A 27,520-nucleotide genomic window follows, 5' to 3' on the forward strand; every position below is an offset into this window, starting at 1 on the left:
CCCACTCCCGCCCTTCCCAGCCCAGACACGGCCCCGCTGGTGAGGTGTAGGTCAGGGGAAGGTGGGCTGAGGCGCTGTGGGCGGGAGAGCCGTGCGGGGAGCCGGGAGGTGAGCCAGCAGCGCCGCTGCCGGTTCGGAGGGAGCCGAGGGGCAGCCGGGACGCGGGGCGGGGACGCCGAGGTGGGCGCGGGGGGATGGCGGGGGCGCGGGCAGGGTCGCGCTGCGCCGCCGCCTGCGGCGATGAGAAAAGTTGAGGCGGCTTTCGGGGGCGGGAGCGAGCTGGCGGGGCTCCTGTTTGATCAACTTCGCGTTTAGGTGCTTTGTTTTAAACTCCCCTTTATCCTGGGTGCACTTCTTTTATAACTACTCCTATTCTTTCCTTTCTTTTAACAAGGGGGGGAGGGAATCTCCCACGAAAGTTTTCCCTTTACGGAAGGCGGGACTGAAACAATACCCGATGCATTGTTCAAATGTAAAACCTCCAGCCCTTGCTTTCCTTTTTTTTTTTTTTTTTTTTTTTTTTTTTTTTTTTTTTTTTTTTTTCGGTTGGGTTTTATTGCCGCCGCTGCCGCTGTTGTGATCGCGCTTTCCCCCTTGTGTTTACAGCGCCTGTGAGGGAGAGACGCTCGGAGGAAGGACCGGGATCCCTGGGCTGCATCAGCGCGGAGAGCAGGAACCCGGCTCAGCAGAGCTGGGAGGATTTCACCTTGTTGCTGTTTGTTTCGGGAGATTTTCGCTCCCCCCCACCCCAGACACTGTCCTGCTGAGGGTTTGCTTCCTTGCTGCGTCCACAACCGGCCAGAGAAAAAGAGCTTTCCCTGTTAGAGGTGATTTTTGTCGTGGTCTCCCTGCAAGGAAGGGATCGGCACCAGCCTTCGAGGAGGGAGACAGGATCAACTGAGGTTTTCCCTACCTCCGGCTGAACGTGAGGAGTTCAAGTGACACCGGCACTGGCCTGTGGCTGACTGACTGCACAGCGAGCTGGAATCACAGCCAGAGCTGCTCGATTTACCTGCTCGAGGACCCTTCAAACCCTTCTATTGACGGTAGAGATTTGTATTCCAAGGAAAATCGGATTAATATAAACTATGCAGAGCTTTGCGGGGATATCGGGAGACTACTCTGTCTGCATGGCTAATCTTGAAATTGTCTGAAATAAATCCTTAGCGCAAGGAATAACGAGATACTTTCAATTAGTTTTTTTTTCCTTGGCGCTTTTTTTTTTTTTTTTTCCATCTACGAGAATTTAACACTTCCATCGGGGGGGTTTTGCATGAGAATGGGACGCATGCTGGAGAGCTCACAACGCTCCACAGAAATGAAGGGGGTAACAGTTTCCATCACTGTTGCAGTATAAAAGGTTCTCTTTGGATTGTCTGCTGGTGGCTGCTAAGATGGATCAGTTTCTCCCTGTTCCTGTTTGCGATGTGCTGAAGGATCCGGATTTACTGAAATACTGACGCCCGTGAACTTACTCCCTCTGTGCTGAAGGCATCGGATGTGACAGTGCAGAGAAACATGTGTTTCACATTTCTGACTGGTTGTTTTGGTGCAATCAATACCTCCACAAGAAACATTGACTTAGGTGGCGACTGTCATAGCGGGAGGCACACGGAGCGCTGCTCCCGGCTTGCAGGCGGAGCGAGCACAAATCAAAGAGCCCGCCGATCCCGGCGAGTGGGGGCCTCGCTTCCCCCCGGAGCGCGGGGCACAGGCTCCCGACCCTCCACAGACAGCCCGGCCCGCGGGTGCGGAATGAGCGATGACCAAAGCGCTGCCAGGAGTGGCAGCCACTCGCATCGGATGGGGATCGGTGAGGCAACACCGGTTGAAAGAAAGGTGGATCGCGAAATTATTGCCCGAAGGAATAGCAGGCGAGGCGGAATGATGATAAAGTTAAACTTCTGTTTCATCTTCTGTCGGGGATGGTGGGCGTTTCTGTTGCTTCAGCTCCACATGTTGCAAGCACTGGCACAAGGTAGGGCTAGAGATATTTTTGTTTATAGAAATGCTGCATCTGCCTTCTGAGAGGAAGGGAATCTTGCTCGGGTACAGAGAAACCCTTTTACTTTTATCCTTATCAGAGATACACTGCAGAATTCGCACTGAGCTGATTCATGTAGGAATGGTCGTTTCTTACACACAATCGTTTCTTTATGGAGCAGGGATTTGCAGACTGTACCTACGTGTGTCTCTCCCTTTCTAGTCGTATCCTTACCCTATCCCAACCTCCCACGGAGAATCACAATCCCTATCAGCACCAAACCTGCTTTTTAAATTTACTTAAATGCATCCGTGCAGTTCTTTCAGGCAGCAAAAGAGTTAACTGCTGGTTTTGTGTGTGTGTGTCTCTGTGTCTGTGTGTGTGTGTTTAAAACCACTGTGCTCTGAGATAAGTTATTAGGAGAAGGGGAGTCATAAATCCTCCGACTAGAACTAAACCAGGCATGTAAAAGGAATTCTTTAAACATATGAGCACTATTCTATGTGAGCCTTGGTCTCAGCATTGTTCATTTCTTCTGGATTGCCAAGTAACATTTACCCGAGACAAAAACTGCAATTGATTCGTATCTGAGCATTTCCACATCAGAGATCCTTGCAGTCAAATGAGTCACTTGCAAACGAAGGGTCAGACTCGACCAATAGACTTTAAATACCAAGTGTCAGTCACTTTACATGTAAATTCCCTTCTCAAAAAATCGCCAAATGTACCCTAATTCTTAATAATCCTTTGACAGAGTAAACAATAAATGGCAGGCAGAAGCATTACAGTTGGCTGCGCCAAATAACACGCTGAACAAACGCAGCTTTCACTTTCTTTGCTGGGTTGAGTTTTATTGCTGTGTGCATTGTCTGGCTGAAGTGGGGTGTGCTGGACAATGCAGAACTGTATCGTGTGGGACCAGGAGTTAGTTATTAAAAGCGGAAGTTAATACTCCATGAAAGGGAATAGTCTTTGTGTTTTAGCTCTTTGTTTTCAAGTATTTCACGGGCAACAACGGTGCATTCAGTTGTAATAAGTGGATGGGGCTCGTGTGTTGAGGAAGAGGGGTTGGAAGCCAAGTCTGCTGTAGTTTGTCTGCTCTGGGTTCACTGCTGCATCCTCGGAAAGTTTGGAGCCGCAGGATACAGAAGAGATTTAATCCAGTGTTTTATATGGACTCCACCCTCATAAACCTTTCTCAGTGCTTTGTTTATGCTGTCACTGCTATTCCCAAATTACTTCTGCTGAGGCCTGCAAGCCCTAACAGAGCATTGTTATCCTGAAACAAGCCATACCTGACATAATTATTTCTGCAAATTAAAATTCACGTCATTTTTTGCTTTTTTTTTTCTTTTGGTAATTGTTGTTGATAGGTGCCAATATGATGCTTCATGTTGGCAGATTAATGCTGATGATTCCTGCTGTTTACATTAAAAATGAAAAAAAAAATCACAAAAGGTAGTTTTAGGTGCCAGGCATTCAGGAATCATTTTAGATGCCATGTAAAGCAGTTTTTCTATGGTTAGTAGTAAACTAGCCATCTTACTGGATTAAAAGTGAATTGAAACTTTTGTTTGGCATATAGTAGAGCATAATTTTTCAATGGTTTATTTCAGATTACTCAGCATTTTCAGAAGTATCAGTTTCAGGTACAGTATATCTCAGAGAGTTATGTAGTGTGTACAAACTTTCCCACAAAAAAGTCCTTTCACCAAGTTAGTTTTAAGTAACTAAGAGTATTTAGGGCAAGGAGGGGAAGGGAAGAGAATAAGATATATTATTTCTGAAAAATATTGGTGCAGATAAAGGTATGAAGTGTAGAAGACATGAAACAATGAAAGATAAAACAATTATGTAATGCAGAAACAAAATACATTTTAGATTTTATATAATGCTGAAGGTTACAGTTAGTCCTCATAAGAATTATTTGACACATAAACCAGTGTGGAGGTCTTGATGTAGAGAGGGCTTTTATTGGAATTTCACAAAATTTGTATTAATTTCCAACTTATGGTTCTTTTTGCACTCTGAATTCTAATGGATTCTAAGACATTCATCATTTTTATGCAAAAATTTACTTTATAGTGAAGATGACAATTTCTATAAAAGTCCTTCATGAAAATGGAAAGTCTGCTACAGCCACAGATGTTTTTAATGGAATGATGTGGTCATATGCATGAGAGAATTACATGACTTCAATCTTTTTATAAGATAAAGAAATGAACATTCTAAATATATGGGCCATGGCTCTTTTGAATGAATCATAATACAACAGTATAACCAGCTAATGCTTCCATAATAACTATTCTAGCATTAAAGACATAAGAAGTATTTCAGGCATACTGAAATGCAGGTTCTTCATTCCTAGGAAACAGATCAGGTAAAGTTGTTGAGATCAAGTGTCTTATAGTTCAAGGTGAATGGAAGAAATGAGTTTCAGCTGCAACAGGTTGGTTGAGTATTCTCTAAACTTGAATGATCATCCATGTGAAAGCTGATCTAGTGGTGAACTGTAGACAAAACCACTTGTAAATTCATTTTGTGCTTAGCTCTTCAGCTGTTCTGTCTTCTGATAGTTCTGTTACGTATTTCAATATAAAATTTATCTGCTTCCTTTTTCCTTTTAAAAGTGAGTTTAATTAGTCTAAAATGTTCATTGGGTTGTTGTCCTGAGTAATAAAGGATTCTTTTCAAACCTTAGTGTTGTTGTGCAGACCTTCTCATGGTGTGAGTGACTTTCCAGGTACAGAAGACAAAGGTTGTGGCCTGTCCCAGGCTGGGAATGGAGCTCCCACTCCAGTGATGGCTGGGGCTCTGCACAGGGTCCCCTCACACTTGGGGATGTCTGCACTGGCCCATCTCAGAAAAATTAACCTGTAAGAGTCCCCAAACTGTCGCACATTGCTTTGTTTACTCAGCTCTCTCTGCCTGCTGGCCTGTGCCACCAGCCCTCTTTTCCTGGCATTTTTGTTAAATGATGTGCGAGATGCTAGTTAGCCTCAAGTCATCGTGTGTCATCAAATAGTGATGAGATGCTAATTGATAATCACTATAATTATCAAATTAGACTTTGGGAGGTGATGGGAGCAGTGAATCATTTGGCCCCAGTCGTTTCCTACTGTACTTGGAGGAACATCCTCCTGCAGAGACGTCTGGCTCAGGGGTCTGCATGCCTGGGCAGAGTCCTGGGAGTACACTGAGCTCCTGCAGCACTGGAATTTATTCCTTATGTATGAGATTAACAAACACTGATGCCTACTGAGGTACAAAATGTTTACTAAACTACTGGAATATTTGTATGGAAATAGAAAAATTCTGCTTATTTAAATAGGTTGGAAGTTGCTAGAGGCTACTCTACATGCATCTAAATGGATTTAAGTACCTTCCCAATGTCTGCCTTTTGTTGAGGAATGAAAGAATACTTTAAAATATATTTCTTCGGATTGATGGTTGTTGTTCAGAAAGATTTTAAAATAGATAAAAGCAGAGCAAAGCTTTAAGCTTCTCCAGCAGGAGCCTGGTATCTTTAAATACTAAGAAAGAGAAGCTTGATTTTTCTTAGTTTTATGGCAATGGAACTGTAATCTTTTTATGCTACTTAATCAAATCCGTATTCAGAATTTTACAAATACCTGAATGTACATTTAAGGTAGTATTGATATGAATTATGCTTTGAAAGAAGCCATGACACAGTAGATAGATGAGAATGTGTCTGGGGCCCAACTTCCTTAATTCAAATATTTGATCTGGTGTATTATAAATATGCTGAGTGTAAGAAGCCTTTTCAAGCAAATTTCAAACTGCATTAGGTGCAGAGTTGATAAACAACTTGCACAGAGTATTTGGTTGTTAGAAGGATGGAGAGATGGTGAAATGTTAGGGCCATACCTACTGGAGAGTGAAAAAGATTCTGAATTAAATGTAGAAGAAACCATTTCTAATTCCAAAAGACTCTGTTACTGTTTGTCGGAAACTCACGATTTTGTATTGGGTTTGCCTTTTGTGCTTCTTTTCCTTGGATAAGCATTATAAATATGTGCTAGTTTTTAAGCAGTTGAATTTTTTGTGTATATAATTATAATAATTAAACAATTGATTTGGAGGAGTAGATCCAGGCCCAGTCTAAGAAGAACTGGGGTGGAGATGGTTGGCATTTTCTGTGGCCGGGCCATGTGACTTCTCACTCTCTCTGCTGTGGTAACTCTTGGTGTGCCTTATATGTTTATGTTTTGCTGGAAAAGTACCTGTTCTTAAGACTTCTTACAGCAAGTTCAAAGAGCTGTGAACACATAATATTAACATTCCAAGTGCAGTGTTTCAGATGATTCCTTGAGAGTGCAGTATAATGGTCCTGTTAGAGCTGAAGGGAGACCATAATTAATGGGTGTTTTATTATCACTGTGTTCATGCACTGCCAGGAGAAGCTCAGAGCAGGAATGACCTGGGTGTGGAGAGAGGCTGTGGCAGTTCTGCTCTGTGGCTTTCACTTCACTTAAGAAGAACAGAAAGGAAATCTGTGTCCTTGAAAAGTTGTTCTGGAAGATTCTGCCATCTCTGTGCATAGTCATGTATTTTGAATAATGAAGGCAAATGCCTAATATTTTAAGGATTGCTTAAACAAACCATAGAAATACTAAAAAACTACCTCTAAGCGAATTATCAGGAAGCTGTTGAGTGAAGGGATTGGGCTATTGTAGATCTGAGAGGGATTTTTTTTTATTGTCTTATTGTTCTTACCACATACATGTACAAGTGTGGAACACATTCTTGACTCAAAAGATTTCCATGCATTTATCAACTTTCTACACAGCTTCACCTGAGTATCACGTTCTAGAAGACCTGGTTATTTGTTCCAGCTGGACCTTTTTGCTGTGATGGGTCTGTGGGCTGACTAGAGGCAATTAGATCCCTCATGGAGCAAAATCTTATTCATGCTGAGTTCATTACAGAAATATGCCTTTCCTCCTCCCTCTGCGTGTGTGCATACATAATATATATTTAAATAGCTTTTAGGGAATAAATTGATGATATGTTGATACTTTCAAGATTGTGTTTTCTTGATGTTAAGACATATGAAATAGAGCAATTTTCATAAGATTTGTGTAGGGATTATAAAATGCCAATACCTTTGCATCTTTAATACAAATTCTATATGCATGTGCATTATGATTAAGTTTAAATTGATACCTATTATTTTTCCTGTCTACCTAGTCAGAACTGAGACTGAGTGCTGCCCACTGATCAGTTTTTCAGTATTTTGTTTTCTTGTCAGTGCTTGGCTCCATCTTTCATTTGCTTGAAATCTTTTAAATTCAGCACAAGAAGACTTTTGTGTGAACCAAAGGAAGAACTGTTAGCAGCTATAGCATGGCATTGGGTTAGACTACTTACAGTTATTACAGCTGGAAAGCAAGTAATTGATGAGACTTGGGTTCTATTTCTGACTATCAAGTGAATATTTTCTAGTGAATAAAGACTCTTCACTGCATGTGCCTCAGAGATGACCCTTCACCACGCATAGAGCTCACGTAGAACAAAAATGTAACTTCATGGAAAGGCCTGTTCCCAAAGAACTTGGGGTTTCTGAAGTTATATCTGCCCCTGGAGTAAAGTAAGACTTTGCAGTTCCTTTACAGACGTGACCTTTGGAATGTCACATCCCTGGAAGGTTCTGTAGGAATTAGTTCATGTAGCACTTGCAGCTCTGAGTTCAAAGGGTGACATGCTGAGAAGGGAGGAGCCTTTTATTTTAAAGTGATACCAACTTCATAGCTTTTAAACATATATGATGGTGTCTGTGGGATCTCCTCATGGCACAGATTTTGACTTCTAGACGTATGTGATGTTTGGGCATCATATCTTGAGCATTTGTATTTTTGGTTTACAAAGAGACATTTTTTGTTCTGCCTTTGCTATAGAAAACAACAAATCTGTTCCTAGAATAGACACTGGTCTGTTGCTAATCGTGTTTTATGAGTGAAATGCCCCTGAGGTGCAATACAACTGGCACCCTCACTAAGATTAGAAATGTAGATCTAGGCTTGTTAAGGGGAGTGTTTCTAATTTTCAGCTGTTCAGCTCCCTGAAGCAGCTCAGACTGGGGTCACACAGGCATCAGGGACAATGCAGACCTGGCCAGAGCATGACCCTGGCAGCGTTCCTAAGATCAGCTTCAGTTGGGAGGGAATTTTCCAACTCTGACAAAACACAAGGGAATGTACATGGCCTGGCTTCTTATAAATATGTGGAGGCTGCTGCTCCTGGGGAGAAAACAGTGAAGTGAGGTGGTTTAGAAGACTTAACTATAGGTTTTTTCTCTGAAAGTCCCTTTCAGTGAGTTTCTCCCTCTGTTGGGTGGAGTCTTCCCAACCCGAATTTATAAGGTAGATGCTAAATTTAAGTTACATGAAAATTCCCCTAGTCCCCTGATATCTCAATTCTGTAGGCTGATGATAGGAATAATACTTCTTAAACAAAAAGAAACTTTGCAACTTAAGTTGCAAATTCCACCAGTATTTAATGTTTCTAGCTAATGCACAGATTCAGTAGGTTAAAAAGAAGAGGTGTGAGCTCCAACAACTCTGATTAAAGGAAGTCTTTAACAGCCCTTAATGCAAGATGTGGAAGTGGATTGTACAATCTTACGTCACAGCATTCAGATAACTTTTGAAGTGTCATTTTTATAAACAATAAAGCATTAGAGCTTTTTATGCAGATAATGTGATTCTTTAATCCTGTTTTTCTCATTTCCATGCTCTATTGCGGCAGCCTGAAAAGAAAGTTGATTCTGGTAGATAAATCAATATCCCTTAGGTCTCTTTAAACCACTTTATGGTCTTTTAAGCCCTAAGCCATATATTTTTCCTAATAAACTCCTTGGTCTAACATGTTACCTAAAAAATAATTTGTTGGATATTGCTCTCTTGGACCAGAAAGTAGAGAATAATGATAACTTAGCTCCAGTGTGTGTTGCCAGAAGGGTCCCACACTGATTCCAGGCTGCAACTGAAGTTTGTAACTCATTATTACACAAAGAATCAGAAGATCTGGTAGACACTGCTTTCATCCTCAGGTTCATATTTGTCAGATTTTGTGTATTAATGAGCTGAGAATGTTGTGGCTTTGATATGTGGTTTTGGCATTGAGCTCACAGGAGAGCAACTCAGTAGCAGTGTTACTTTTTAAGAGAAGGTGCTAAGGAAATAATGAAACTATAGTGCAAATATTTAAAATGTTTAGACACTTAGAAAAAATGTATTTTGTTAAACTGGTGCTGTTTGCTCACCTAACATTTGTGTTAAACACAGACTCAGTATGAACGCTGTCGTTGCAGTCTTGCATTGGGGAATCAGTGTCCCTTGTTTCTTATTTCTTATCTGTCAAGAAGTGCAAAGGCCATTCATGACTAAATACTTCAAAGTAGCTAAATGGTATATGATTATTGGAAAAGAAATATATGGTGCAGTGCCATACCTGCAGTTCAAAGATAATACATTTATCATAACATGGAACACATTGCTGGAGTATTGAAGTGCTTGGGAGGAAGTGAAAGGAATTCTCCACCAGTATTTCTAAATGTGTGTGCTGATACATTTCATTTTAAGTCCTCTTGAATCTGTGCATGTAGAGGTACAACAGATTTTTCTTGTTTGTGACTGCTTCCCTTCCTTCAGGGTCAAGAAATCGAATAAACCCAGATCCTTCCTATCATGTGAATGTAACATTTGCAAACCAGCACCTTTGTGCTTTCTTCCCCGCCGTCCCTGTTGTTGAGGAGAAAATCACTGGCACTTTTGTTTTATGCTATGATGCATAAAAAAAAAACTTTTTACAGCTGATAGTGCTCTGGCAGTTCTGCTGTGCCACGGTGAAGGCAGCGCTGTTGTTTGTTTGCACATCCATCTGTGTGCCTCACCCTTCCCTCTGTTGTCTTTATCCCTTTGTCTCTACCCCGATGTGCTCTCAGATTAGTGCTCCTCGGTGCTGTTGTCGTACAAGTAATGCCTCCTGCTAGGGACAGGCTGAGGAGGAGGAGGAGGCTTAAACCCTCTGATTCTGCACTCGCAATGTGGAGCAGATCCCGCCTTGATCCTCTCCCTGGGCACAGAGTGCTTTTTCTAGGACACTTGCATTGTGTTAAGCGGGACTCTTTATTGTGCTGGACGCCTTGTCAAGAGCAGATGAGCAGGAAGATAGTTTAATGGTAGATTATCCCAGCATTTTTTTTAAATGTTAGGTAAGTCTAAGAGGCGAGAGATTAAGAACAGTAACTCCTGTGTTTCAACTTTTGCTATTTTTATTGCCATGAAGACATTAGATTTGTTTTTGAAGATGGAGTAACTGGAATTAAAAACCATTTTAATGCCACTTCAAATGCCAGGTTTTAAGATAAATTCTATCAACTAATTTCCCATTTCTCTCTAGAATTTGTAACATAACTGTTTTCTTGTGAACAATATCAGATCTATCTTGAATGAAGAAAGATATGCAGATTATTGTTAAATTAGTTTCCTGCATTGGTATGTGCGACCATAATTTTCTAAAATGCCGTATTTTAACTAAAAAGAATATTTTCTTTTTATCTTAAACTTCTTTTTTAAGGTTGTTGGTTGTATTCTCTCTTGTGCAAGGTTCTTAGCTTTTAAGAACTAATGGGAGGTCAGTGTTTTGTTCTGGGTTTTTTTTCTCCTCTTGAAAAGAATACATATTTTATATAGTAACTTCATATAACTAGTTGACTGAGAGAAGGTGTTCACAGAGCCTGATCATGCTAGTTCTCATTATCCATAGAACAAAGCTAAAATTTCACTTTTAGGTGTTTAGTTTCAGGGAAATGGGAGAATAGGTCAATTGACTCTAGCTTAATTCAATTACAAGGTAGACTAGTGATGCTGTTGTTTAATGAAATCATCAACAGAAAAATTTCAAGTGACTCTCAAGATAAACCTCCCATTCATACACAAGTTTGAAGCAGCAGTGAATAACAAAGCAAGATCTGTATTTTGAAAACTTTTTTCAAGCTGTTTATGTAGTACCTAACATCTTCATTTCAAGTTTCTCTATAAAAGTGTTGATAGCAATCTTACTCAGATTTAATTAATTATATATGGCTCATTATTAGCATTTAATGGGTCAAATATTTAAGCATATTTTTCTGAATCTTCAGTTGAGAATTCTGAGTCAATGACACTCATGTCAAACTCAGAATTTTAAGTGCTGGTAATTCAATGTTACATTCACTATGTAAATGCATCATAATTAAAATGATGCCTTGTCAATCCCATTCAGATTTCCTGTGAGTATAATTTTCAGCTTTCATATACTGGATGTAGCTCTGTCTTCTGCTACCCCAAACCTGAACAAGACGTATTTATGGTGTACTGGTGTCAGTAAAAACCTACAGCGTTAACTGTTGTGCCTGTTTAAACTCAAAGAGTGAAAATCTTACTGATTCTGTCAAGGAAGTCCAGGTCAAATGTAAATCTTTTTTTTTTTTTTTTTTTTTATTTTTCAAATGATTCAACTCCAGGATATAAACAAATACTGGAGCAGCTACTTAGGAAAGACAAGATGACTCTGCATATGATCCCAAGGGCAGATATGGATGGGTCTCATCCATATAATTGACAAGTGAAGTCGAAGCTTTCATGTAGTATATAAAAAAGGAGGTGCTGAGTAATTTTGGATTTCCACACTTAACATATGAACAAATGTTCAGACATGTCACAACAAATCTTGAAAAAATTCTTCATGTCCTAAGAGTATTTCTATAGAGCTGCAGGACATCATAAACACCGACAAACCAACTTCTGTGCAAATGTTCACTAGAGTGGAGTAAGTGCTAGCTGTCACTTTATTAAAACTAATGGCATAATTACTCATGTTTGCTTGAAGTTCATTGCAGCGTGAAGTGATTAGGCATTGGTGCTTTGGTAAATTATGGCATATTGCACATTTTCTGTAACCAATTAGTGAGTGTTGGTGTTGGGCACGTGCAGTGCACCCAGTTGTCACTCATTTCATTAACATCCAGATCTGTGTGGTTACCAGAAGACTTTTGGTGGAACTTTTAACGTGAGACAAAGACAATGGGGATATATGTGTGTATATATATATATATATATATGTATATATGAAACTCAGAAAAGACAGCAAATAAGTACAAGACAAGATAAAAGTTACAGTGCAGTCCTGAGCACATGACTGCCTTGACTGAAAAGCTCCCCAAACCAGTACTAGAGTTGCCAGATACGGCTTTCTCATAATTCACTCAAATCTCCTATTCTGAGTGAAAGGCAAATGTTGCCTTCATGTATATTTGCAGCTCCCTTCCAGGCATCCAGCCTCAGCTGTCTCAAAATTCTGGAGAAGTGGCTACAGGCTGAAAAAACTGTTTGCCTGCTTGTTTAGATGCTGCATCAAGGCAAAGAGAGCACCAGATACAGCTACCCAGAACTCATGTAGTAAGTTGGCAGTAGAATGTACTGTACAGATGAAGAACTGTCTGTAGTGATTGATATATTGGGGTTTTTTGAAGTCTTCAGTGTGTTCAAGGCTTCTGAAGTCCCATTTCTGATGCTGGTCAGAAGTTCCTTTACTGTTCTGATTTTTTGTCGACAGAGTATTTTTGTGATTTAGATGCAAATATTGCTGAATTTCAGATTTCTAGGCATGATTTGTGTTTATGACTTCTTATGGTTTCAGCCCAACTGGCAACTGAATACCACAAAGACACTCACTTCCCCCGCCACCAGTGGGATGGGGAAGAGGATTGGAAGAGTAAAAGTGAGAAAACTCGTGGGTTGAGATAAAGACATTTTACCAGGTAAAACAAAAGCTGTGTGTGCAAACAAGGCAACCCAAGGTGTCCTTTCACCTTGTCCCCTCAGCAGGCAGGTGCTCAGTCGTGCCCATGACAGCAGAGCTCATTAACAGTGATTAACAATGGCTTGGGAAGTCAAACCCTTCATTCCAAACATCCTCCATTCCTCCTTCTTCCTCCAGCTTCACATGCCAAGCATGAGACCAGAAGGTCTGGGATATCCCTTGGGTCAGCTGTCCAGACTGTGTCCATCTCAATTCCTTGTGCACCTCCAAGCTGGCAGGGTGGTGAGAAGCACAAAAGGCCTTCGCTCTGTGCAAGGGTTGCTCAGCAATAACAAAATCATCTCTGTGTTATCAACAATTCCTTTTTCAGCACAAATCCCAAACGCAGCCCCCTACCAGCCACTGTGAAGAAAATTGACTCATCCTCAGCTCAAACCAGCAAATGACTGCATCTGTAAATGCATTTTCATTTTGTACCTTGTATATTGACTGAGAGAAACTGTATGAAATGGCATGATCTTAAATGGAGATCTTGAATCTCATAAATCTGCATTGTGAAATGTAATCGTGTTAGAGGCAGAACACTTGTGGTTTTTCAATTACTTAGTGGTGCTTTTTCATATCACCGTGTGTGGAGCAGTTCTGTCAGAAATGCAGAGTTCAGAGCTCTCAGACGTACCATCTTTGAAGAGACAGCTAAAGGCAATAGGTTTCAAGCTCTTTGAAGCCTTTTCTCTTTGAGTCCTTGTTAAAGGATGGTCTCTCATAACTACTGGTCACTTACTGAGTCTGTTGTTGAATTTGTGAGAAATCACATGAAGTGCATTATTGCATATTCATGTAGCACAGAAAAGCATTACATTCTTCCTTATATAGTGCACATTTGTAATTTATGACTTGCAGAAGTTAAGTTAATTGCAGTGAATGCTTTCAGTAGGAGGAGACCATCTCAACTAATATAAAAAAGAAGGGTAAGATTTGTATGAGTTAGTTGAACATGGTAACAAATGTAATTATACTAATATAATAATGTGATGTATGAAAGCAAGAGAATTTAATTTTAGCCTAGACTCTGTAGAGATTACATGTTAGAAACATTCTCTGACATAGTGCTTTATACTTTAAACAGTTTTGAAGAGTTACAAGCTTTAAATATTTGTGTTGCAGTTACAAGATTCTTAATTTTCCTTTAGACATTTAAAAACTTGAGTTGGGATGGTTTTAAAACTTTTTTGGTAGAAGAATTAATGTATACAGTGGGGTTTATTAATAAGTGTTATTGAAGTTACACAGATTCATTCCAATGAAGTTCTTCAGTGTCAATGTGTAAACTGCTCTCCTCTTCTTACTGTCACTCTTATTTTTTGTTTTGTTTGTTTTGCACTTAAACAAATGTGGGGGGTTCTGTGTGTGAAAAAGGATGTGTTTCAGCAGGTTTCAGGAACTGACATATTGGTCTTTTCCCTCACTCAGGTTGATAACAGAAGTAATATGCTTTTCAGGTAAAAAGTCTGTTGACATGTAGAGATTTTATGATTAAATACTTGACTTTTGAGATACACAGATTTCATAGCAGTTCTTAATAAAGCAAAGGAGTCACATATTTTGGTTTCTCTTTTAGTTTTATGGTTGCTTTTTTGCTGCTTTTTTGGGTTGGTTTCTTTTATGTCATAATCTGGCTCTACATAACAGGTTTAAGAAAATAAACAGAATCAGGTTGTTGACATGATCAAAACCGCAACAAGTTTTTTTAAACAGAAATTTTTTTTGAACCAGGGAAAGACAAGACATGAGACAGTACCTTCATATCTATAGTAAGGAAAAAAATGTAATACGTTTTGACTAATGTTGCTTATCAAGTTGCACAGAGCAGTGGGACGGCTGCTCAAGTTAGTAAAAGACTGCCATAACCATCAATCTTCTACTGAGTATGTGTGAGCTATTTAATGAAATTAGATATTTTTTCCAAGTCTTAAATCTTACTCGTTGTTTATGAAGGTGTTGTAGACAGAAAGAGCAATACTGAACTGTGCATTTCGCTGTATTTGGCTCTTCCTGATGTGTAGATCCCCTAATCTCAAGAAGGCAGTATTTATTCTGAACTCTGGCCTTTCCTTTACCTAAATCCAAAGGAACGTTATGTGTTCTCAGTAACACAAATATTTAGAGTTGTCCAGCTTTTAGGTATTTCACAGTCCAGAAAAATGCAAGTAAATGAAAAGGATTTCCTCTAGTTGCCATGATTTCAAAGATCACTGATAGAATTCATGATATTTCATTATGTATCCTTTTTCTTCTGTGAAACTTCTTCATGTAAAACCAAGCATTCCATATTCCCAGAGCTTTCTTTTAGCCCTGCCCCTTTTTATTTTGCCTGCCTTTGATTGCGTTTTTCGGTGTTACTTGTTAATTTGTTTCTTTTGTAGCTAGTACAGAGACTTTGGTTGGCAAAATGGATGTCCTGTGTGGGAGGAAACAGAGATACTGCATAAATGGTTTTTTCCATGCTGGAAGATGAAGGATCTTTCTTGAGTTCTAATCTATATATTCCTGATGCCATCCACCTGGGCAGAGGATAGAACACATATCTCACCACTGTGAGGTACAGGGAAAAAAGTTCAAAAGGAGAACTGGCTGAAAGCCGTGGGCTCTTGCCGAGGGTTTTCTCTTAGCAGGTCTCTGGGGGCTGTGGAGGGCAGAGTTCTGCTCTGATCCTGAGGCCTTTGCAATTGTCTCTCTCTCCCTGCAGCACCTCTGGTGCCAGGAAGTCTGAGCTGTTTCTCTAAATCAACATGGAATCTTTGAGATTGCATGGAAGCCACAGGTTCCTGCACATCAAACAAGGATTAGTGTTGTTACACTTTAAAATAGCACATCCCAAATTATTTTAAAATGACACCTACTTAGCACAGACCATCTCCTGGATCCCTTCTTTTTAACACTTCTACTTTGTAATGCTGCAGGTAGAAGAGTTTGAGTACTGTGGTCAGAATGGCAGAGGAATTCTTCATCATTTATGTTCTATAGTGTCTTGATCATTATTTGACCATCTTGGGTCCCATTTTCTCTTCATACATCATCTACAGAATTGTTTATTAAGTTCTGAACAATTAAACAATGCAAACTCATTCAAGGCAAAATAATTGGAGCAAGTGCTGGTGGAGCACTTGCACAATGTCAATACTGCATTGATATTGCAAATATCATCCGTTCATTCATTTTTTGTATCTATTTGACAGCATGATATAATTTAAGAGAAGAAAAATAGATTTTAATTAGCATATTTCTGTATTACTGAACAGCTAATTAGGGAAATTAAAGTACTTTCTCAGCTATGAATAGTACGTTAAAAGAACTGTGCTACAAAAATATTCTTGTAACTGTGCTGCTGACTTCCTGGAAAGTACCCATTTAATTCTATTACAGATTATTAGTGGTGCATCATAAAGTTGTGTGAGTGCTCTCAGTTGAAGTGAAGAGAATTATAAAGACAGAAGAACCAAACCTTTGAATATGGTTTGATCAGAGTTTGCTAGAGACTTTATTATATCGACTAGTTCATAGAGCAGTGCTAAAAATAGAAAAAATCTGATACTCAGGGCCTTGGATTTTTAAAATGACTGCCACAGTAATGGAGAAAACTGGCCTCATTATTCAAGGGAGTTTTACAAACCTTTTTTTTTTTGGTGTTTTTAATTATTAATTGAAAGTTATTTTTAGTCAGTTTTCACATTTTGAAAAATTTTTCTGAGAATTTTTTTGTGAGGACTCTTGTATAACAAATCATTTTCCTGCCAGGTAGAAGATATATTTAACGAGCACACAGTTTTCTCTGGCCTGCTATTTTAGGAAGAATTTCTTCACTGGAATGGTGGTTAAACATTTGAAAAGAGCTGCCCAGGGAGGTGCTGGAGCCACAGTCCCTGGGGCGGTTTCAGAAAATGAAGCCACTTGGTGCCATGGCCTGGTGGTCAAGGTGGTGATCACTCAACAGTTGGACTCAATAATCTTGGAGGTCTTTTCCAGCCTCACTGATTCTATGATTATTTGGATTATTCAGTTTTCTAAATGATGTATAAGCAACAGGAGGAATACAACAAAATTCATGAGGAATACAATGAAGCTCATGTCAGTCCCTCAGCTTTGCAGAGAAGCATATCTCTGGGAGGCAGACAAATATTATTCTGGCTTTATTGCTGCTCTGAGAGTTAATGACCATAATAACGATAAGCATATCTTGCTAATTGTCCACTAGTTTTGGTTTTAATAACATTTTAATTTGCATATTGGTCATATGCTGAAAACACATGGTTTTAATTGTTCATCTTCAATTAGCATGACTTTTCACACTTTTTGAATGGGCTTTAAAAAAGTTTAAACAGTGCTGGTTTAAAAAGTTTGTCAAAGTGAATTGAGACACAAATGTGAAAAAATAGGTTTGTGTCAAAAATACTTGGTTTCAGTTAAAAAACAGAGTTCTGTGTTCAGTCTTGCCCTACATGTTCTTCAGCTTGGAATGTTTTGGGCTATTATGACCATTACCAAATTGACTGACTTCTGTGTTTTATCTTTGACAAAATTGATTATTGTTTAGAGCTTAGAATTACAGTTTGAAAGGATAAATTATTGATTGTTGGCATTTTCCACAATATCAGATATTACTGTATCTAAGATCTTTCCTAGAGGATGAAATCTAATTTCTTTGATCTCAGAAAAGTGAAGTAGAAAAGCATACTTTTTGTTTTGGGGAAAAAATGCTTTTACAAATAAAAAGATGTTTTCATATTTGCATTATTTAAAATGCATTTTTTTGTCTTATAAATATGCTAATCTTTATAAGCTGCTTCTGGTGTGACATATGGTTTGTAATTTTCAGTTCTTTGACATCAACCTAGTTTCTATTACATAAAAATGTACAATTGTCAGGGAAAATTAGTATGTTCAATGGAACCATACTTAGAAGACTTTGAGAAGTATCTGGGGTATTTATCTGTGTTATAAGCAGACAGATGTTTGAAGAGGTCTTGGAGGTTCTGTTAATTGTGTGTTTGTTCCCTTTCTGACAGCGCTTCTGTGGGGCTTGGTCTGATGGAAAAATTGCAGATAAATACTTGTGAATAAAAGAGCAAAGCTCAGTTTAACATATGTTTGTATTTTAAGTAGTTTTATATGTATAAAAGGATATTTAGTTTAGAAATAATTAAGATTATTTTCTCAGAGGAGCTGGAGCAATGTCAGGAAAGAAAAAAATCACGAAACAAGTTTAAAAGATTGACTGAAATAACCCCTTAATCAGCTGGGACTTAGTCACATATATTGTGTTAGGAAATGAAGGAAAATTAAATGATAAATTCAGATTCTGTAGGTTTCTACCAGTACAGAGGCAATGACTGAAAAGCTTGAATTAAATGAACTGCAAAAGCTCCAGGAAAAAAGAAAGTTACTTTTGCCATCATACTGCTGTTTACATGGAAGGAGATTTGTCTTTCTTTTTCCCTTTTTTGAAATTTAGTCCTTTACAACTGTCTGTTGATCTCCCACTGTTCCCCGTTCTACAGGGCTGCACAGAGATAAATTCTGAATTGAGAAACAGAGATAAATTCTGAATTGAGAAACTCTCTTGAGTACCTTGGAAGAATCTGCAGTAATGGTGCAGAGTTCAAGTGGGAGGTTCTGTGATCTTGTCCCTGCCCTCTGGATCACATGTGCAAAATGAAATATTCCAGCTAACCTTTTCCAAGGTTTTCCACTCCTTGTTGGAAGCAGCTGCTGAGAATCTCAAGTGCTCAGCTCTTCTCAAGTGACACTGGAGCTGGGTTTGTGGTTTGAACTGCCTGAAGCAGATGTCAAAGAGTTGGGCAGAGCACAGAGCCACTTGTTAGATCTTAAATGGTAGGATATGTGAAAACCAGTTGCTTTTATGGTTAAATGTTTTCTGTTCAGCTTAGCTGTAATTAAGTGTTGTTACATGTACGCTTCTGCCTTTTCTTACAAACGTTTTTCTCCATCTTAGCAACACCAGAGGTACTTGCTAAGCCAGGGCAAGAGAGCTACAGGCAGTTTGACCTGACTCGTGGTGTGAAAGCGTTCTTTGCTACAAACTGATGCTGAAGAACTTTTCCGAGAATTAATTCATTATTTTTGGTTTTGGAAGGCTGGTTTGATTATGGTTTTAATTTAGCTAAGTCCCATCCTCAAATCATTGAGCAATGATTCCATACAATTTTATTAAAACTAATGAAATGAATAGTCTTTTCATAGGCCAAATTCATGTGGTACTTCAGCAAAAGCCTAATTTCAGCTACACGAGAAGTGATATTATTGATAAGTCAAGCATGCTTTACCCTACTCAATTATATCATCATTTCTATTAAAAAAAAAAAACCTCTCAGTCATTTGAGGTCTTTCATAATGAAAAATTTCTGTAAATTATTCTTAGTAAATGAAGAATTTCCTATTGGTCTGGCTTGGCCTTGTTTGCTGTAGATTTTTTTTTTTTTTTTTTTTTTTTTTTTTTTTTTTTTTTTTTTTTTTTTTTTTTATAGTGGTGTGCAGAATTTCTTGTACTTTTGGGCCAGTAGTCTAATATTTCTACAAAAACTGTCAGGAGCATCACTGAAGTTTTGTCACATGTTTTTGCTCTCTAGTCAGGGCATCTTCTTCTTTTATACTAGCATCTCTAGTCTTGTTTAGACTTGACACAGTGGTCCACATTTAGTAAGGTCAAAGCTACAGGTGGTCAGAATTAGCATTAGAATTGTCTGGAACAATTCTGTTTGGACTGACAGACCATGGAGGTGTGGCTGTGGTCCACCTGCCACCTTTGCCTCTCAATGTACACAAAGGCAGCTTTGACCCTGTCAGGGCCTTGGGGACATCAGGTCACAATTTCCCTGAGCAGCCTCACCAGGACCCACATCCCTCACCCCTGGGCCCCCAGCTCCCTTTCCGCTCAGGGCTGGGGGTTTGGTCCCTGCCTGCTGGAGGGATCCCAGCCCTGTGTGAGAGGTGCCTGGTTTGGATGTACCTTGTTCTGGTGCTGTCCCTGTACCCATTTCTGTCTCTGCTCTGCCCCAGTGTCACTGTCTCCTGTCCTGTCTGGGTTGTCAGCCGGTTCCACTCTCTGTTCCTCCTCTCCCTGCTGTGTCCAGGTGCTCTGGGCCTGCACCTGAGTGCTGGGGGAAGCCCCTGGGCTGGGATCACACTTGGCTCCTGCTTTGCTCTCCCTTTGGGCACAGCCAGCCCTGGCTGCTGCTGGACACTGCTTCGGTGTCCTGTGCTGAAGAGACTCAGCACTGGCAGCCAATCCTCCTGGTGTTGTCCTTTTCCATCAGTGGCAGGAGCGGCAGACACAGCTCCCTGCCTCGGTACAGTTTCCTGGCAGCAGCACACCTTCCCAGCTCCTCACACCTGCCTCTGAGCCCCTGGCCTTGCAGCAATCTCCCTCTTCCAGTCTCACTCTACCCCACCATGGCCATAAGGCTGTGAGCTTTTCGTGATCACCTGCTGCTTCATGGCTGAATTAAATATGTTTAATTGTGAGTGGGGTTTTAAAAGATAAATTAACTAAAACACATTGATGCAGATGTTGCAATTCAGTGACTCAGAGAAAGAAGAAAGCGGGGGGGCTGGAAGGGGATTCAAAGGTTCAACAGTATATTCTCCTGGGATATGGCAGGATCAATCATACCAATACAATTCCTGATATTTATTTAATCTGCTTTCTAAGCACTTCAGTAAGGGAGATTCCAGAGATTCCATTGTCAATCTGTTCACTATTTAACTATCCAAGCTGTAAAAAACAAATTTTCTTGAGTTCAGAGTCTAATTGCTTTTGCTGCTACCAGTACTCCAGATTGCTAAAGTAGATGGTATTTTGGACACCTGCTATCCATAATCCTTTTCTGTTTCATGGGTTTGATGAGCCTATGCTGCTTGCATTGAAATTTGAAAAGAACGGAACTGAGCTGTCCTTTGTTAGTGAAGTAAACACTTGTCCAAACTGTGTCCTAAGAGATTACTTAGCCAAGTTCTGGAAAATTGCTTGGAAAGTCATGAGTGCTGAGGAAGAGTTGGCAGTTAGGACCTTCATTTGAAAAAAAAAACCCCAAACCACCACAACAAAAACACCCACAAGAAAACAACTTTCTGTAAGCACCGACACTTGTTCCAGACCTGATTCGGTGCAGTCTGGTGTGCTCTTAGTGTATTCTCATGTTGAGGTCAGTCCTCTTTCAGGGAGGTCTGATGAGAATCCTTTCGATCTGAACATTTGCTAAGTCAGACACCCCCAGAATTCCCCTCGGTATAAACTCCTCAGGACTGCTCAGCTGGGGAGGAAACACCATTAACTTTGTTCTTAAGATAAAACTGAGATACAGAATTTTGGATAACCAAAGTTAAACCAGAGACCAAAGTCCAGCTTCCTTCTTGCTTCACGGTAGTTGCATTAAGTGCTGCTCTTGCAGGATGGAATGCTTGCAGGCCAGTTACAAAGTATCTTGAAGTGTAGAAAATATGGGAGATTTCAGAGTTTAAGCAAATATTACCTGTGGCTCAAGTAAAAGTCTATTGCTTTGTTAATTGGAGTTGTAGGGTTTGAGCTTCTTTCTCCAAGGAAACGCCAAAGTTATTTAATTTGGAAGAAGACTGCTTGTGCGTGCTTAGCTACAGGGAGAAGGAGGAATTCTTATTGGGGGAGGAAAAAAAATGTACTGGAGTTTAAAACAAATTGAAATGGACTGAAAGAGAAGAGCAGGAGTGTAAGACTTCAGAATGGGATTTTTTGTTTAGATAGGAGCTCATACCTTTGCCAAAGGAAGCTCTGTGTAGGACCAGAGTCCACATTCCAGGACAAGCCAGGAGATCAGAGACCCAGGGCGTGAAGTTTGCAATCCTGAAGTCTCACAAACACTCAAGGACAGAAGGAAAGCTCGAGGGAACAGACAATCGGAAGATAATTGTTTTTGCTGATCTTGTCATCATGCATCGTGTGTGACTTCTTTTAAACTGTGAAGTTACTTTGTGCTTCTGTTCCCGAACCTCCTAGAGTTAATAAGCTGTATATCAGAGTGGAACTCTGGAGGAGAGCGGTGTCACAGGATCCGCAGCCCGTGGGTGTCCTGAGCCCGTGGGGCCATGGGGCTGTGTCACCCACGGAGCCGCTGCACATACCGGGAAGCTTTGAAATCATCACAAGAAGATAAACAGCCAGTGCTTTGGCATATCCATATGAAAGCAGGCCGAAAGCGGCTTGAATCGAGCGCTGCCAGGCGGTGACAGACCTGGTGTCCCTCGGCCAGACGGGGCCAGGCCGGGTGTCCCTCGGTGTCCCTCGGGCGTCCCCCAGGGACGAGCCCGGAGCGCGGGGGCCGCAGGGGCCGTGCGAGGCCGCGGCGACACCGCCAGAGGGCGGCAGAGGGCGGCGCAGGCAGCGCGGGCGGGGCGGCGGCGGCGCGGGGCGGGAGCGACCCCCGAGAGACCCCGAGAGACCCCGAGAGACCCCGAGAGACCCCCGAGAGACCCCCGAGAGACCCCCGAGAGACCCCGAGAGACCCCCGAGAGACCCCCGAGAGACCCCCGAGAGACCCCGAGAGACCCTGAGAGACCCCGAGAGACCCCGAGAGACCCCCGAGAGACTCCGAGAGACCCCCGAGAGACCCCCGAGAGACCCCGAGAGACCACGAGTGACCCCGAGAGACCCCGAGAGACCCCCCGAGAGACCCCGAGAGACCCCGAGAGACCCTGAGAGACCCCCGAGAGACCCCGAGAGACCCCCGAGAGACCCCCGAGAGACCCCGAGAGACCCCCGAGAGACCCTGAGAGACCCCCCGAGAGACCCCCGAGAGACCCCGAGAGACCCTGAGAGACCCCCGAGAGACCCCGAGAGACCCCGAGAGACCCCGAGAGACCCCCGAGAGACCCCCGAGAGACCCCGAGAGACCCCGAGAGACCCTGAGAGACCCCCGAGAGACCCCGAGAGACCCCGAGAGACCCCGAGAGACCCCCCGATAGACCCCGAGAGACCCCGAGAGACCCCCTAGAGACCCCCGAGAGACCCCCCGAGAGACCCCGAGAGACCCCCCGAGAGACCCCCGAGAGACCCCGAGAGACCCTGAGAGACCCCCGAGAGACCCCGAGAGACCCCGAGAGACCCCGAGAGACCCCCGAGAGACCCCCGAGAGACCACGAGAGACCCTGAGAAACCCCGAGAGACCCCGAGAGACCCCGAGAGACCCCGAGAGACCCCCCGAGAGACCCCGAGAGACCCCCGAGATACCCCAGCCCCGACCCCGAGCCCTGGGTGTTGATTGGAACAGGCCCGTTTGATGCAGGGCGCCATCCCCGTTAGCGCCCACGGAGGGATGGAGAGCAGGCGCTGCTCTGCTCCAGCCCCCGTGGCCGCAGGCGCCGGGCATGGACGTACAGGTTTTCTAGAGTAGCGAGTGCTCTGTAAAAACACCTTCAGTGTCAGCCTCACGCATGAGGCTATATGTGTTTCAAGTTGGGAAGATGAAGGATTTGACGCAGTTTAATGTAGGATTAAGAATTTAAAATGTGAAAGAGATCGCTGAAGATGATGGTTTAACGTTCCTTCTCCAGTTGAGAAGTGGATTTTTCTTCTCCTTTCACTCCAAGAGAAGTGTAGGCTAATCCAGCAAATAATTCAATATTATCAAAATCCATTTGATTTTTGTCAGAAAAAAAGACATTTGATTCAGTTTTTGTGCTCAACCCATTGAAGGATTTGGTGAGCTAAGAATTACAGGAAACTTTCTGCATAACTAATGACTTGTTGGCTATCCAGTTACCTTCTCAAGAGAAAATGATCCCAGAAAATGGCCTGCGCATTTGAAGAAATAATTCGTGCAAGATCTTCTATGACCTTCAGTGTACAGCTGAGACCCCAGTAACTTTAACAGGGTCAGGATTTTATGGGAACTCGTCTTTTGTATTATCCTTCATAGTTCTCTGGCTGTCTGGAAGAAGCAGGAAGGAGATACAGTGCGGTTCATCTGCCTGTATGGGGGTGTCAAAGTGAGCAAACTGTTGTACTTGGGAGTTCACTTCCATTAGTTTAAAAATAGTTTGTCATAAGTAAACATCAAAGCTGTGATTTTAAGAGGCCCCAACCATGAGAAACTGCATTTTATCCAAAGTATGTCTGTTTTCTTGTGTTTCTTGAATAATCACCAGGTATCCTTCTGCCATGAACTGAGACTTATTAAATGAAATGGTTGAATAGAAATCTCAGCTTCAAAACAAATTAGGAGAGTTCTTCCTTTCAGGTAAATGGAATGTGAACTCTACTCCAGGTACCTCTAGCAGGTGATGGACCTCAGCCTTCACCTACTGGAGGATGAAGCAATTCTTCGTGTGTGGCTGGTTTGTTTTGTTAACAGGAATAGATTAGTCACATCACTTGGGTGGATAAGGAGGCTGAGTAATTCAGCCTGCTGGCAGGAACTTCCCCTGCAACAAGACTTGTCCTGTTTTATACATTATAGACAATTTCATTTGCCTTTACCTTGGTGGGGGAAATTTCTCCGGGTCCTTCATATTTGGATTTTAAGCATTTTTTCTATGATGTATTAATTATATCAGTAAATTAATGTCTTGGTGGTTTATGATTCCAGTTCCCTGATTTTTCAATGCACAAAGCTTTTGCTTTCTTGAAAAACTCTTTTACTCAGTTGTCTTGGAATTCTTGGTGTCTATTTTATGACAGGTATTTGGGCACACAATGTTGTTTGTCTCATGGCACTTCCCTCCCTTTGGTGAGGAGCTTCTGGAAGTGTTGCTGGCTCTATAATTAATCCCCAGTATCCCCAGTATCCCCAGTTCATGTGTGTGCAACACTTACCTTTCATCTGAGGATACAAATAACTTGTCAGGACACCCAGCCAGCATCAAATGACCTTTCTTTACTTGCACAGGAACATTTAAATCAAAATAATAATATTTTTAATAAGGTTTTCATTTTATTGGAAATATTTAGGAGTGTATATTTCAAACTGCAGTATATGGAATGCTTAAGTGAACTTCTCACCTCTAAGAAGAAAATTAAATTCAGAAGCCTCAAAAGCCTTCTGCAAAAGACAATGTTTTTCTTAACCCTTTTAAGTAACATCACAGTGCTTATGAAAGCTCTTGTTTTCAATAGGAATTCTGCTGATGTCTAACCTGAGGATTTTTCCTATCTTCCAAGAGAAAAAAGAGGAAGAAAGCCTGGGTTTTCCGCTGAGTTTTTAATGATGTCTCTTTTTGCATTATACCTCCTTGACATATCATAGCTGGAGATGTCCTGTGCTCTCCAGTCAGTCAGAATGTCTTTGAAAAGCAGCAAACGTTTTTTGGTTTTTAAAAACGTTTTTAAATGTGATAGTGGCTGGAATATTACATGAAACTTTGTAGTGGTGTGGTTCTACAGTTTCTCAGCCTTCATATTCTCATCCTTAACTTCTGAAGGAGAAAGCATGAGCCAACTTTCTTGGTGTTTTCAGGAAAGCAATTGAGGGCAGGAAGACTGGGGTATTTTTGAAATGTTACTGAATTCTTTACCTTCCCAAGTAAGGAGAGGATTATTAATAGCTATCTGGTATTCATGGTGCAAAGATGATTCATGTATTGACATTCTGAATTTTTACTTTACAGGCCTGAATCCGCTTCTCATACCTGTGAAAGTTCTGGATATGGTTTTTATCTGCCTAACTCACCAAATTTCTTGTGTCTGCTGGCAGTGTTCCACAGAATTCAGCATCTCAGATTCACATCATGCTCTGCTTTTTTAAGCACATCTTTTTTGAGTATCACATGGGTGTGAGACCATGGAATAATTTATTATAAATCACCACAATACTCTTTTTCTGTAAGTTTAATGCAGAGCACTGTACCAATGAAGAGGCCATAAAGTGGTGTGGCTTTGAACTGGGAGCTATGGCAAACAGCAAAGCATTATTTTGTGTGGAATTAAGATTTAGCAGTTCAACATCACACAGTTTTGGTGGGTTTTTAAAAAAAATTTGTTGAAAAAATATACATTTAAAATCCAATACATTTTCTCTTTCAATTTTTTTTGGTCACCTAATAGGTTTCTTTGATGTGGTGCAGGCTTGGGGTTTCCTTTGTTAGAGTGAAGCTGACAGTATTAATGAAGTGCAGAAGCTAATTTGTTGTATTTTGTCTGAATTTACCCTGGTATCTGCTCAAGTGAAGAATTAATCTTGGATGTATGATGACATATAATAGTATTTCACTTGGGATCAGTGCAGCAACATTTCTCTTATTTAATTATCATGTCAAAGCGAGGAGAGTGGTCTCCCTTTTCATGTGGTGTGGTTAAGGTTATGTTGTGAATTTTTCATGCATACAAATCTGAGCATATTGCTGCTGCAGGATTGAGAAATCAGAGAACAGAGCACAGAGCTGGAGCAGGAAAATTAAATATTTCAGTGCTGAAATTTTCACTCGCTCTTTGAAGATGGAGAGGAGCAGATAAGTGTGTTGCAATAGGGAAGGATGCAGAAGGGAAGATGAGAAAAATAGTCTAGAACAGCATAATAGCTTGTAATTAAAAGGGGAGGGAAAGATAAGGAAAGAGATTAGGTTCATAATGCTGGGATGTTTTTATACCGAGTATTAAATTTGTGCTTACAGGAAGTATCCTCACAGACTGGGTGGGACACACTGTTGGATCTAGACAGAACATTCAAGATGGAAAATTATGGGCTAAAAAAAACCATTTTCATGACTAATGGCTGTTTATTTTTCTGCAATTAGTAGTTATAAGGATGATGTTTTTGTGTGTACAAGCTGTTTGCCATTTTTGGAAAACGAAATTCTGCAATTTAAGCTTTGCAATCAGACCAACTTTCTTCCTTAAACTAATGCCTCCCAACACTTTGTCACAGGATTCAGATGGAGAATTACTACTTTGCATTGAGGGCTTATAAAAACCAAATAATGCTCTGCAGTCTTTCTTTTATTTATTTATGTATTCTGATTAGTCCTGCTTGAAACACCTGATTTTGTGGCAGCAAGGAAATAGAAGAGAGAAGTGGTTTTGCTGCCATTTTTACATATGCAATAGACTTTTGAGTGGATTACCTACAGTTGTCTGAACTGGTGTACAAAAGCCATTGCCCATTTAGGGATGTATTAATTTGGGATACTTAAACAGATGAACCTTAATTATTATTTCCTTCTAAACTTAATTTACCTGAGAATTCATGAGATATCCTAAAGCAATAATAGAGATTGTTTTAATGCTACACAGTTGCAAGCCCTTTTCTTAATTTCTTAACCTTTACAGTCATGAGGTGTCTTTGGGTCATTCAGAGAGAGCAGAGGAGTTATTAATGCCCTGTTTAATGGTAATTGAGACAGCAGAAAACACTGCCTCGACTACAGGCCTGTGTGAGGGGTAGTTGGAGAGAAAACCTGAGGATTTGTGTTTCATGAGTCTGGAAAGCAATGCTTGCTGCTGAGTTTTGAAAAGAAAGGCTGAAAATTGCACTTCAGTCTTAAACACAGTGAGGAGTAAAAGCTGAGGATAGCTCAGCTTTGCACGACTGGTGCTTGAGATCTTCAGAAGATGAGGGAGTTGAATGGATCCACCTTGCCCAATAATATTCTCTGCTATGTGAGAAAACAATTTTCCCCATCCCTTCTTTTAAATGGCCCCAAATCTGAGCTGAAATATGAAAATTA

The 27,520-nt window shown here is 40.9% G+C and overlaps 1 protein-coding gene across 1 annotated transcript in view; it reads left to right on the top strand.

Moving 5' to 3' along the window:
• The first annotated feature begins 259 nt into the window (after positions 1-259).
• SDK1 (sidekick cell adhesion molecule 1) overlaps positions 260-27,520 on the top strand; it is a 391,467-nt gene continuing 364,206 nt past the window's right edge. The window contains exons 1-2 of the mRNA XM_066198540.1: positions 260-315; positions 607-1,978. Coding sequence (XP_066054637.1) covers positions 1,519-1,978 — 460 coding nt within the window. The 5' untranslated portion in view covers positions 260-315; positions 607-1,518. The remainder of the gene's footprint in view (positions 316-606; positions 1,979-27,520) is intronic.

This window comes from Chamaea fasciata, unplaced genomic scaffold, assembly GCF_029207755.1.
Source record: "Chamaea fasciata isolate MVZ Bird 193981 ecotype frontalis unplaced genomic scaffold, bChaFas1.0.hap1 SCAF_16, whole genome shotgun sequence".
Classification (NCBI taxonomy): Eukaryota; Metazoa; Chordata; class Aves; order Passeriformes; family Sylviidae; genus Chamaea; species Chamaea fasciata.